At 44.9% G+C, this 13,544-nt stretch overlaps 1 protein-coding gene across 2 annotated transcripts in view; it reads left to right on the top strand.

Moving 5' to 3' along the window:
* The first annotated feature begins 6,105 nt into the window (after positions 1–6,105).
* LOC147751698 (NAD-dependent protein deacetylase sirtuin-3-like) overlaps positions 6,106–13,544 on the top strand; it is a 357,410-nt gene continuing 349,971 nt past the window's right edge. Inside the window, exon 1 of one of the 2 annotated variants that reach the window (XM_086939215.1) lies at positions 6,106–6,407. In XM_086939215.1, coding sequence (XP_086795341.1) covers positions 6,386–6,407 — 22 coding nt within the window. In that variant the 5' untranslated portion in view covers positions 6,106–6,385. The remainder of the gene's footprint in view (positions 6,408–13,544) is intronic. The other variant, XM_086939223.1, reaches the window with a different exon arrangement.

Below are 13,544 nucleotides of genomic sequence, written 5' to 3'. Positions count from 1 at the left end.
TAATTTTTCTGTGGTATGTTATATTCTTTTACTTGCTATTTCTCTGTTCTAAGATGTTGTTCTTTTGTTGTGAAACTTTGTGATTATTTTGTTTTCCAGTGTTTTCATCTGTATAGGGAGAAGACGTGTTGGGTTCTATCCATGACAGGGGCGTAACACAGGCCCCCGCTGCCCCCGCATTGCGGGGGGGCCTCCCTGGCTCCAGGGGCCCCGCCCCCCATCTCAGCTGAGCCAGCAAGCCTAAATGATGCTCACACCTCATTAATTAAATAGTGCGCAGGGCACGCCACAGCATCTTCTTCATTAATGAAGGAGCGTACGCCTGGGCCCCGGTCTCCTAATTAATCATCATTGGTATCTTGCGCAGGCCCCTGGCCCGGGCCCCGCCGCTCGCCCGGCAGGGCCTCTGGGCTCAAGTTTTGTGTGCAGTTGTCTCCGCGTCTGCAGCTGCGTGCGCAGTCTTCACCAGGCAATAGAGGGTGGGGGCGGGGCTGCTGGCCATTGTCCTGCGCATTGGAATTAAAAGTGCGCCAGACCAGTGAGGTGAGAGGCATCCCAGGAGGACCCAGCCACGCCAGAGACTGTTGAGAAGGATCGTCATTCACTGTGGGGCCGCCGGGCATATTTGAAGTATTACTAGCCCCGGGGCCCCCTGCCTAGCTTGGCTATTATATTAAATTTTGGTACACGAAAAAAGTTAATCGAGGTGAGAAAAAGTTTAGATAAAGTTAGGAAAATGTGAATCTGATTGTTTTTCGAGGAAGTCTGCCGGACAAAAATTATTCCATGGTTATGAAAGTTGTTTAGGATCATGCCATTGCCAGATAACTCTGCTACAGTTAAGCAAGTTTATCACGCACACTGTCGCCCCCTCCAGTCTCACACTCACACCCCCTCACACTGACACTTCACCTACTAAGTATAGTAGTGAGGATACTTTTTCAAATGCCCTGAATTACTTCCACACAAGGCACGACGCACCCTCCTTATGGTTATGCACGCTGTAAATCTCTTTTCTGCCACGAGGCTGTCCCTCCCTCCAAATGCCCCCCCCCCTCGCCTAAACACTCAACTCCAACAGGTTTATTTATTTCACCAGCGCTCTGCCAAACTTTGTTTAATAATGCAAGTAATGTATTGCATATCGTTATCTTCCGGTGTCTTCTACAACGTGCTGGTGGAGGCTGGCTGCCTCGCCTTTGGGTTTTCATTTCAAGGCGGCCTTGCACAGACTGGAGTAGATGGAAGCGCGCTTAAGGTTGTGAAACCCAAATCCTGCAGCCGCGCGGCGCGCACAGCTGTACATTTAGAGGCAGATTTACAAGCCCCTTGCGCCACTTTTGCGTCACTTTTCCTATGTTAAAAGTGATGCAAAAGTGGCGCAAGGGGCTTGTAAATCTGCCCCTTAAACTTTTATGTCTACTGAGTATGGGTTTGAGTTTGAACGTCGAGTGATTTGCCCTGCAGCTATCTGAAGCAAATCAAAGCTTAGAGATCACCTATACCAAAATGATAACCTTTGCGTTCAGTTATCCCTACAGCCTACGCCTTTATTACATTTATTAGAGCCCACTCTTTGCAGGTTTGTACAAATACAAAGGTTTATCGGTGTTTTTATTGCTCACTCGTGGAATATGCCTGCAGCCTAGGATTGTTTCCATACTGGTTAATTTCTTGTAATAAACACAGGGTGAGATTTGAAGTTACAGGGAATGTTGTTCTTTAAACCCTCAATCTCAGGTGTCATATTACGTTTTTGTCAAGATTAAGGTCCTTGGACGAATATTGTGTGTTTGTTGATTTAAAGTTAAAAGTAGATTAGCCGCACTTTTGATATTAGTAAGCATTGTCAGCTATATTTGCATCTTTTTCAACTTTTTGTAGTGATGAACTGCTTTTACATTGATTTAATATTTTATTAATTTTATAGCTTGGATTGAGTGTTGCAAAGGTTTTTACTAACTGCAAAATAAAATAAATGTGAACATTACGTCTTGACGCAGTGAACAAAAGCACCACGGGGCAGAACACATTGGAGTTTATCTGGGTCCATTTCTTCGATGAATGGAACCCTCTGCAGGAAGTAGCTGGTTCATTGCAGACGAAATGCATTAGGTTGGGCCACACATCCTTTCCCTGCGAATTGTGAAAGAACTACTTCTGTTGCAATACAGGAATGGTGATTATTCGATCCAGCACATATCAGCAGTAGTGCTGCAAGCCTGCCGCTAGTGTTAATGCAGGCAAGTAATTGAGCTCAGCAATCTCTACCTCAGTAGCAAGAGACAGACATAACCAGGGTGCAATGGGCTGCTTACAGCCATGCCCCCCAGAGCTACTGCACCTACCACATTGAGGATAGCTACCCTCTGCCTGTTAGAGGAAATGCGGGTCTTGCCCCAGCTGCCGCAGGTCCTGTGAGTGCCACTGCCCCACAAGCAGACACCGGTCCAGAGTACAGGCTGGACCTTTCGAGTGCTCTATTCTCTTTCCCCACCCCTTTGCCCATATCCATTTTGCCACCTGTGTTGCAGGCAGCCCCCTCACCTTCTCCGGTGTGGTCAGTCCATCAGCTGCAAGTGAAGTGAGTGCACATAGCCATGGTGTCGGAGACTTTCCTCTCAAACCCAGCTCACAGTGAATGGCTGGCATCAACAGACTTCTCCTGATTTTCAATAATGATTCCAATATATTTCCTTCCAACAAACGTGTACCAACAGTCAAACTCTACTTCCCACACAAGACCAACACAACAATGGAATCTTATCATTCTATAGTCTTATGGTATGTCACACAGTGCCGTTCCCCTGTAATTTTACTGTTCCTGCTGAGGGAAAGGGGCCTTTCCCCTATAATCACTCGATAGGAGGTCTAGGATTCAGATTTTGTGATGCAATAACTTCCATATATTCATAATTAGGGACTATATCCAGATTGATTTCAACTGCATTTCTTTTTCTTTGGGTGGACGCAAAAAATCAATACATTTTATAGAAAAAACACAAGACTGAGAGTCTGAAGTATAATACATGTTTGATGTACAAATATAACCAACAGCAAAAATAGCATTAGTGTGAATTTGTAAACTCAAGTGACCAGCACTTTGCCGTCTGAGCCATTGAAGTGTTAGCATCCAAAACTGCAAACAGTGGGTAGAACATGTGATGCACTGTGCCCAGGGCGTAACTCAGGCCCCTCTCTCTCAGCGAGCCAGCCGGGCCTCTGATTGAGGCTCTTCATTTATTAAATGTTGGGTGCGCGGCGAGCAGTTGTCTCCTCATCTGCATAGTCTTCAGGATGGGGCTGGTGACCAATGCCATTGTCATGCGCACTGCACAGCGCAATTAAAAGTGCACGTGACTTATGAGCTGATTGTATACCTGTATAATCAATCATGTATTGTGCTTTGGATTTCTATATTCAACTGTGTTTGAACTAAAGTAGTCTCCAACTAAACCTCTTATAAGGTCTACCTCACTGATGCATAGAGAAGGCACAGCCCATTCATCTTCCTTCCATTAGCTCTGGAATATGTTTTCAAAGACTGCTCCTCTCTTGATGTGCTGTACTACAAAGGCAGCCTCCTTGTTGTCATGAGGCACAAGGCACCATATTTATTCCTCATTCCTTAATCTGCCCCCCCATTCCCCTTCACCATACACTTGTTACTGCTTGCCTTTCAACACCGATGGACTGCATCCTTAGACTGCCTTATCCCTCCTCCAAACTCACTGCCGCAGCACCCATCTTAAAAAGTAAGAGATGGCCACTTGACTGCACACAAGCTACATCCATGTTTTTGTTTTACTTGCCACCTCACACCAAAAGTCAGATAACATGGTGGAAGAATATAGTATTGAAGCACATGCACTGATGGTCTTTGTCTGTTCACTTGATGTACAAAGGGCATGCCTTGTAGCTTTGCCTTTGTCTTTATATGTTCGCATGATTTATACAAGATACTTATTGTGGCATTGCAGACCAATAGACAGCTAATGAAACACTGGTGAGAAATGTATGCCAACTATAGTCTTCCTTTGAGTAAATTTGGAGACTTTGCAACTGCCAGATCTTGGATTTTAGCTATTGACAACACATTGATTGAGTAAGAAGGGAGAATTTGAAGCATGGTTCCACGAATTAAAGATTTTTTGACTACACCCATTCTCCAGAGAGGTGAAATGAGAACCATCTTTGTTGAGAAAGACCTGGTGGCCATCTTACTTGAGAAGGGAAAGGCTGTGCCTGTGGCCACCAGAGGGGAGCAACTGTTAGACCCAATCAGAGCTGGGACTGTATTGGAATGTGAAGGTTCTCAGTGTTGCAGTGAAAATGAGGTCCCAATATATTCCCAGTATTCTGACTGAGGGGCCTGCAAAAAATAACATTGCTCCTGTCACTGCCTCCTGGCAAAGAAAATTCAGTTTCACATTTCGATTAAGTCCATAAAGTTTTTATTGGAAAAATGAATTATCTGTGTATGTTATAGAGATTACTGGCAGGGGCATCCAACATACAGCAACAACAGTCCAATCTGAAACCTTGGCAGCTATGCCCCCAGAAGTCCTCGTTTTCCAGCCTCCAGGGGCCCCATCAGCGCTGTAGCGCACACAGGCAGCACCACACTCTTCTCGCTGGGGCCGGTTGCACCAGTGACTTGCCTCATAACAGTCCTACCTCATAAATTAAATGGTGGGTGCAGGTCACAGTGACCTGAGCTTCCAGGCCCAGAAGCAAGGGGGTTGAAGGCAACTGCCTCGAGGCTAGAGACCATTTGCAAATTTACATACCTTTGTAAACTGGTAACAGAGGCTTAGTTTTTTTCTGGTCCAGTACCCCCTGGGCCCCCACTCTGCCTATTCCTTACATTTGAAATTTACATTTAGTGCTGTAGTGTGAGAATGCATTTAATGAAAAGGAATATGAAGTAGGGTTGCCAAAAGAAAAATGCCAGCCATGTGTTGTATTTATTTGTAATGTGATTTTTCTGTCTTTGTTCCCTTTAATTATCAGTCATGAATCTTTCAGGCAGCCCTAGAACACAATTAAAAGTGTTTGCTATTTATATTTGCTGTTCGAAGTATGCACAGATAAGTGCTGAAAATACGGCTTTAGGTGATGCTTATTTTTGTACTGTAGGGGCAAATACTAGATTTCTGGGTGGTAGGGCAAAGTGGTAGGTGGTGGGCCGAGCCGCGGGGGGGGGGGGGCCTCCATGTGCTTTGCAGGGGGGCCCCCGCAAGTTTCGTTACGCCACTGATCCATGACATTCTGTCTTCTCAGAACTTCCACCTTGGGAAGTTCTGGAGTGTTAAGTAGAGCGATGACGGTTAGTGTGAATACTGGATGTGGCTGTACATCGATCGTTGCTCCAGTCTTGTTGGCATTAAAGAAGAATTACACTCTTACCTTGCATCTTCTTTTCATTACATAAAAAGCATTTGCGGCCTACTCTTAGCACTTTAATACACACTTACGCCAGTGGCGTAACAAAAGTATAAGGGGTCCCCCTGCAATGTACACGGAGGGGCCCCCGCTCTGGATTTAATATGGAGGCTCAGGCCTGAGTACTGTGGTGAGGGGGCCTCCTGCAGCTCGCCCCCCCCCCTCACCGCGGGAGATCGGTGGGGGGCTGCGTTACGCCCCTGGCTTGTGCAGTAGCAATTTCCATCATCTTAGGCCTTTTTCACTGCAGAGCAGACTGTTAGTAGATGTTTTTATTTCCCGGCTAAAACCCTGCTTCATCTAAGTCAACACACAAAGTAAGGTCTGGAGTGGTCGCTCTGACAGATAGATATGTGTAGAACAGGACCAAGCGTTATTGGCTGTCCTCGTTAAATCGTTTTTTAATATTAATTTAGCTACTGATTTCTGCCATCTCATACTAATTCCCGTTTAAACGTGCATTGTGCACAGGTATTCCCAAAATATCATCAAAATATGGAGAATCCCCAATTGGCATTCATATTGTATGCCTCTAGTCTTTTTTTGCCTTTGATCCCTCACCCTCTCACTAGATGTTTATCAACATAAACCACTAGATAATGGGTCCTCTTAGCCCACACCAAACGGTATACGGCACCTGCTAGCATCACAAACAGTCTCAGAAGCAGCAAAGAGACGACAGCTCCGGTTACAGCCGCCCCTTCCCGGCTCTCTGACGCATTTCCTCTCGCTGTGCTTACCGAGCGTACGTTGCCGTGGAGAGCGTCCCGCTGCAGGTGAAAGAGGAGCCGCTCTAGCTGGCAGCAGGACCCAGGCTCGGCTGCTCCTCAGCTTTCGCTTTATTCTGGACATTTTCTCTCAGGAAACCTCACCGTCTCTGTTATTAGTTGAATTAAGCGTATTTCACGGAAGCGTACTTTGCTTGCAAGCAGTTGAAACTATGAGCACCACCCGCAGCAAAGGTATTGTTCGTACCCCTTTTGCCTGTTGCCCGACAGAACTTTTTTTTATTGCAGTTCTGGTCTTGCCTGTGAGTTTGTGACACTTCTTAGGTATTTTTTTTATTGTTCACTTCGATCCTCATGAAACATTTCTGATTTGTTCTGTGAACGTTTCCCTTGCTGATGTTTCCATTCAGTGAATATTGCGCGTAATTTACACTGTGTATGTATTTCGGACACCACAGCGCCAGCATAGCTGTTAAGTATCCAGCATGTTGTGAGACGCCTTCGGCCAGTCTTTGAGTTCAATCAAGCAGATTACACGCCTGCGTTGGTATCTTGTGGTAGTAGGTATTCAAATACCGACAGGTCCCAGCATGCAAAGAATAGTTTTCTGCAATTTAGGAATAGGTCAGAAGTGGCGTGAGGCTATTTAATGGGTATCGTCAGTTATTTTAAAATTCTTGGCGTTGTTGAATGCTTTTGTATAAATTGCTTGCCTTTGGCCGTTTATTTCTGGTCTTCTTTGCAAGCAAGGTTCATTTGGGGATAACTCGTTACATGTTTCTTTCTTTCAGAAAACCATTTTATACAGATTTAAATTGTATCCACAATGAGGGGGAAATGACACTGCCCCCTACCTATCACCATCAGAACCTTCGGGGTCAGATCTCTTAGCTCTCTGGTGCAAGGACTTTGTTCACTGCACCAACTTGAACCTGTGAATCAATTCGGACTGCAACATAGACACAACCCACTCCGCAATCTTGCATAAGAAATGTTTCCTGCTTGCAATCAGTTCCATAAGATAAGTTCAGGGACAGCCGTGCCACTCCAAACAATCTTTCATTAAAGAGCAAACTCTAGGATGACTAGAAATGGAATATGCATTTTAAAATATTTATATTAAAATTTATATTCTAGTGCGCACAATATTAAATGGTAACATCCCAGTAGATAACAATTAAAAGCAGCTGACTTCACGAACAGTGACAACAGGGAAAAATTGTAACATCATCATTATATATTGTAGCCCTAACACACTCATTGTTATCCACGAAACCACACCACACTAGTTCTAGCAGAATCAATAAACAATAAGCTTATCCACGGTGTTTTGGCGGTAGTGAGCATACCTGATTTGTGATAACTGGTTCTGTTGTCTGGAATAGCTTGCCTGCTATCCCGAGCACAAGTGCTAGGACATCGGGCCAGATGTAGGTGGCCATTTACCGGCCGGTAACGGCCGATTTCCGCCGTTACCGACCGGTAAATGGGTTTTTGGGATGTAGGGGGCCAATTTTACCGAATCAGTGAAATACCGAATCCAGTATTTTTACCGATTCGGTAACTTCTAGATGTAGGTGGGACTCTTCTGAGTCCCAAAGGCCTTTCAGATTCGGTATTTTACCACCCAATAAAATTGGGTGGTAAAATACCGAATCCAGGTGTGCATGCACATGTGTGCACCTATGCCATGTGACAGACAGACATGCCCCCTGCACCCTTGCTGGAATCGGTATTTACCGAATCGGTAAATACCGATTCGGTAATGCCCATTGATTCCTATGGGCTTCAATGCCCATAGGAATCAATGGGCATTACCAAATCGGTATTTACAGAATCAGTAAATACCGAATCTTAACGATTCGGTATTTACCGATTCTGTAATACCTACTTCCCCCCCCCTATTTTACCACTTCTTAAATACTGAATCGGTAGCATTCGGTATTTAAGAAGTGGTAAAATAAAATTACCTTCATCTAGGCCATCATGTCTATTCAAGAACAGACACAACCCTCTCACCAGTTCAGTGCAGCCGGAGCCTCGTAAGAGTTACCTGCGCAGCCTTGTGTTAAGACAGTGGAATCTGGTGCCGTGCCATCTTGATTTTCACCCACATGAAGGTATTCTCCTAATCAGTGGACAAATACTTGTGTTTATGTTGGGCCTGACCACTGAGTTTATTTTATGTTTATAACGCAAAAAAGGCCTCGGAGACTAAAGATTCTGAACTAACATACACAAAGCGCATATTCTCTATCCACATGTGGATCTTAAGCAGCAATTACAAAAACCTTTAAATCTTTGCAGCAAGAGGCCATATTAGAACAGTGGCGCTTGTTAACGAAATTAAAGAACATGGCAGCCATGGTGATTCGCTGTATCCTCCCATTTGATATTGTGTAAAGGTGACCTTGGTAATTGTTGTTTCTCAATCCAAATATTGCTTTATAGAAACAACCACAAACTGCCTGAGCCATTTTACTTTGTTTGTCCGTTTTTCATGTGGGTCTAGAGATACAGGCTTGTATCCCATTGTCATCGGACATGCAATTCTGTTCTATTTTCTTAAACTATTTTGCATATTAAAACTGGATACTGGCATAAATATATCACTGACTGGGTATATATTCATTTTATACACATTCTTGATTTTCCCAGGGACCAACTGTCTCCTATAACCAATTAATCCTTAGGCCATTGTACCTTTCTTGCTGGTGAAAATACATTTCAGTCTGGACAGCTGTGGACATGTTATTGTCAGCCATGCACAGGAGTATATTGTTCACGCAGAGCAATACTCTTTCTTCCCATTTACTTACCCACGCACCATGTCTAACCTGAGCATCTATTCTAATCAGTTCCGCCAGTGGTTCCACTGTCAAAGCAAAAAGAATCAGGGAAAGCGGCTACCTCTTTTGGGCACCCTGCTTTATACCATGGATCCTGGATTGTATTTGGTTTACTCATACCGAGGACATCCAACCACTGGAAAGCAGTCTGACCGATATCTAAAAGCTGGGTCTGAAACTCATCCCACACAGTATTTGTAACATAAAATCCCATTTTACTTGAATCAAACAATACCTGAGCAATTGGCTCTGTTGCTAATACAACGGATGCTAAGTTGTTATAGAGTCTAAGAATGTTGGGATAAGTGGATCTAAATGACATAAACCTGGACTGGTCCAGATTAGTTAAATCTAGAATTAAAAACACTAGTCTGTTGGCCAGCACCTTTGGCAGAAACTTTGCCTCACTGTTCATTATGGAGATCTGGTGAAAGGACCCACATTGCACCCTCAGTTTTCCTTCTTTGTGTATTAGTAGTATAATAGCAGATGTCAGGTCTGCAGGTAGAGTGCCCTCCGTTTGGGACAAAGGAACCACGTTCTACAATGGTTTGGTGGTTATTTCAGCCATTTGTGGAATTCAGTTGGACCAGGAGTATTTCTGGATTGCCATTGAAAAATGGCAATCCTAACCTCCTCAATGTAAGGCCTCCATTAAGTCTTTTTAGGTCTCGTGGCGTTAACAGCCTAAGTGTGCGACACAGCTTTCCAGGAGACAGCACCTGGCCGCGCGCATTTCCTCTGCCAGAAGGCGATTTGTGCGGGCCATGGGCACGAGAACGCGCTCGCTGTGGCCAGCTCCTGCCTCCTGGAAAGCCGTAACACACAGCCACACCTCCCCCTGCACCATGCACACACAGAGACACACACGCGAGCGCACATACACGGCGCACATGCACGCACACATACAGAGACACCCCTCCCCGCCGTTGCACACATACACATACACACACATACAAGCGTGCGCACACACACACAAAAGCGCACCAAACGCCCCCACCCCTGCCGAGTAGTAGCTATCACTGCCCCCAAGAAGCATCGCGACGTGAAGAGGACTGACCCCCGCTGCTGTGCAATTCGCATCCCCCACCAGAAGGTACTGTTATTGTGTGCGATGTGCGCCGCGCTCCGAACCCGAAGTCCGTGAGGCGCGCACCCCCTCGAGCCCCCTGAACGATCTTACACTGTGTGGCCGTACCTGGGAGACGTCCCCATTCTGTCTCCCGGCCTTGGTGCGAACCGCACAGCTCCAGCGCCCAGTGCGCCTCGCCCCCCCCTTCCTCCGCGCCGTACGCTTCATACGCGAGACGCGTGAGGTTTAGCGGGCCGCTCTAGATTTACCGTACGAGACGAACTGAAGCGCTACGAAGCGTACCAGCATTAGCGAAAGGGGGCCACACGCGGCACACAGTGCCTGGACCATTGTGGGACTAAGATTAAGCTGTGAAAGGTCATTTTAAGACCCAGTGACACGTGTTATGTACAGGCGATACATGCACTGCACGAGGAGACGCAGGTACAGGGGCAGAGAGGCAGGAAGTGTTCCATGTGATATTATTGCAGGTGTAATTTTGTAAGTGTGCGCATTCCCACATAGTACAACGCCCCGTATTTTTTCTGTACAGTGTGGTTCTGTACTTTACAGGTAGCAGCCTCTCTGTGTGTCCCCTTGTGTTCTGCAGACCCTTTCCTGTATTCGTCTGTTTCCATATAATACTCTTGTGAAGTGTATGCCTCCACAGGCAGATCGAGGTGCTATGCCTAAGAACTATATTGTGTGGTTCAGTTAAAACCAGGTTAAAAATCATTGATGATGAGGCACATGTAGATGGAACAGTACCAAACAGAGCACATTACACGTTTTTACAAATTGGGGGTATCAGTTGATTGAATGGTTGGCCCACATTCGATTTTTGGTCACGTTGTAAACCATCGTTAGTGTGTTAATCCTAAAAAGTACATTTGAATATGGGTACCCTCAAACTGGTTTCGTCAATCGGGGGGGGGGGGTATCGTGTGAATGCCTTTGTGCAAACAATGTTTATATACCAATTGCAAATTAAAGACAAAAAATTAATGCAAAGCACTGTCATTTACAATGCCAGTAACTCAAACTTTCATGCTGCAAGACCTATTGCATTGCAAATGCTTGTTTCTATTCTGTCATCCACATACGTGTCGAGCAGTCTTGCGCAACATCCACCAATTCAGAATCACTAAAATCCACCTTACTGGCATCGGGCTAAAGATAATTTGCAAATCCTTCCGCCACTGCCTGATCACACTGTATTATTTCCCCTTTATGTGTGAGTATAGCTTTCAAGCTCTCTTCTCGTCTTATAAACCAGGCTAAAACCTTCCCAGCTTTATCCTACTTATCAGTAAATCTACATTGCTGTCGTGTGTGTGTACACCGATATTTAGTTGTGCCGTGTATTCCTCTCTCGTATCCTTCAGTTCCCACAAGTCTAGGTTCTTGATGGTCTGTAAACCTTCTTTCGAGGTGCAATATTTCCACCTCCCAGCTACCCACAGGGTTTGGGCAATGCTGACTGAGCCTTTATTTTCTTCAAAATAGAGCAGCTCATTTACCCATCTCAGACCTGTTAAATACAACTTGTTACGCTTCGAGCCCATTACGGTTTTTCTGCCTTGTGCCAGCATAGCATTAACCGTGACTATCTTATCAAATCGAAGAAAGCTAACGCTCCTATGCTGGATTGGGAGGAGGGTGTGTGCTCAAAAACATGTGAGGAAATGTTCCACCCAACACAGACTAGATTGACAGCAAACCAAATAGTATAATCAATTAAATAAGCATTCTTGAGACAAAGTATAATTTAGAAACCATGAAAGTTTATTAAAAGCTAAAATTAATTACAGAACACAAATTATGGTTCGATACAAAATCAATCAAATTCATAATAATATCAAATGTAGGAAATTAGCATTAAAACCCAGTAACATGCAGTAAGTGGTTTGATTTTATGTCCGACCCTTAGGAGAAAATATCAAACATTATTTAAAGTCCTAATCATAAGTCAGACTAACGAGGATCTGCTCTTATAGAAATCAAAAGATTGACTCTCTCCAAAATGAGCCCTTTTATAGGAAAATGCGCAGCAAAAATCACATGGCATTAGCTTAGCAAAATGTTACCTAGGATCACTGAATCATAATACAGAATGTAATGCAACATCACAAAGCATTTCATTTGTGCACATTTTCTCCAGGCAGAGAGAGGAAAAAATGAAAACACAGCCACAGATTGAAATTCAAGATGGAGTCCAGTCTAGTTTTGGCCTTGATTGGCTAATCTAAGATAAACATGGTTGTTTAAAGTGCAGTGTATTCGTTTTATAAGTCTCGCCTGACGTTAGCAGAGTGCATGTGCTGCTCTCGCCTTGCGAGAACTTTTGGAATCGATACGGGTTCCAAAGCGTGCACGCGCGTGGACAGAAGGTGTGCACGGGGGGACTGGATGCTTCACTGGCGGCGTGACACACTGGGGGCTTTTTTTTGGCTCGGAAAACTGTTTCTTTCAATATTTGATGCTTTTAATAAGCAGCGTGGCATGCTGCTCTGCTTACTAAAAGCATCAGTTATTGAAAAAAAGTCGGCAATCTTTGATTGTGCTCATTGACGTTAATGTACATAACTATTGCTGTGCGAACGTAGTGGAGTCTCCGCTTCTTGTCTGTTCTCGGTTTCCATGACCTTCTGCACACCGAATTGCGCATGCCACGGTTCTGATTATAGTCAACTGTGTTCTTTCAAGCGCTGACACAAGTCATCATGGGCGCCATTCTGCGCGCCAAAGCCCGGTTGACTCTTCTATGTTGCAAAAGGACTCGCTTAGAATTCACTAAATTATTAGGGGGTCATCATGGTGCCAGAGGACACCCTGAAACGCAACCACCTCGGGACTTAGTCCTATTCCAGCACCACCGACCACATTTCTTCTGCCTTGTAGGTCTGTTTTGTCTCGGCCAGGGTGGCTTCTGGGATTACCTCGGCCACTACGGGTTTAGTACACTCAGTGACACAGAGGTGGGGTCATGCCAAAGTGCCAGGCATTCATGACAGCAGAGCAAGGTCTGCCCGTGCGAAGGAAAACAACCCGCCAGAGGCAAGCAGCGCCAAGGGGACCGGCAACACTAGCACTGGGGGAAAAGCAGCTGAACTTGGGTTCCAGGATATGCCGTTACGGGTTCAACCTTACATGTTTCACAATATGTAAGATGTGTTTTTTTTTTTTGTCTTGGCTGCGCCCTCAGGGCAGCAGCCCATGGTATTGCTCTAACACCCTAAATTACAATGTTTCCCCCATATTTTACCGTTTGGTAAATTTAAAACTGTCCCATACTTATCATGGGAAAGGAATGAGAATATTAAACTACCTTTGCCCCATTTGCAACAACTATGCTGCCCTGTGAATGAAGCTGAAGGCAGTAAACTCAATGCATTGTCTGGAGAATACAGAGTATGGGTTACAAGGTTATGAGAAAAAACAAACTGATAT

This window comes from Lissotriton vulgaris, chromosome 1_1, assembly GCF_964263255.1.
Source record: "Lissotriton vulgaris chromosome 1_1, aLisVul1.2, whole genome shotgun sequence".
NCBI classification, from domain to species: domain Eukaryota; kingdom Metazoa; phylum Chordata; class Amphibia; order Caudata; family Salamandridae; genus Lissotriton; species Lissotriton vulgaris.
Note: the sequence above shows the minus strand (reverse complement) of the source record. Positions and strands in the feature narration are given on the sequence as shown.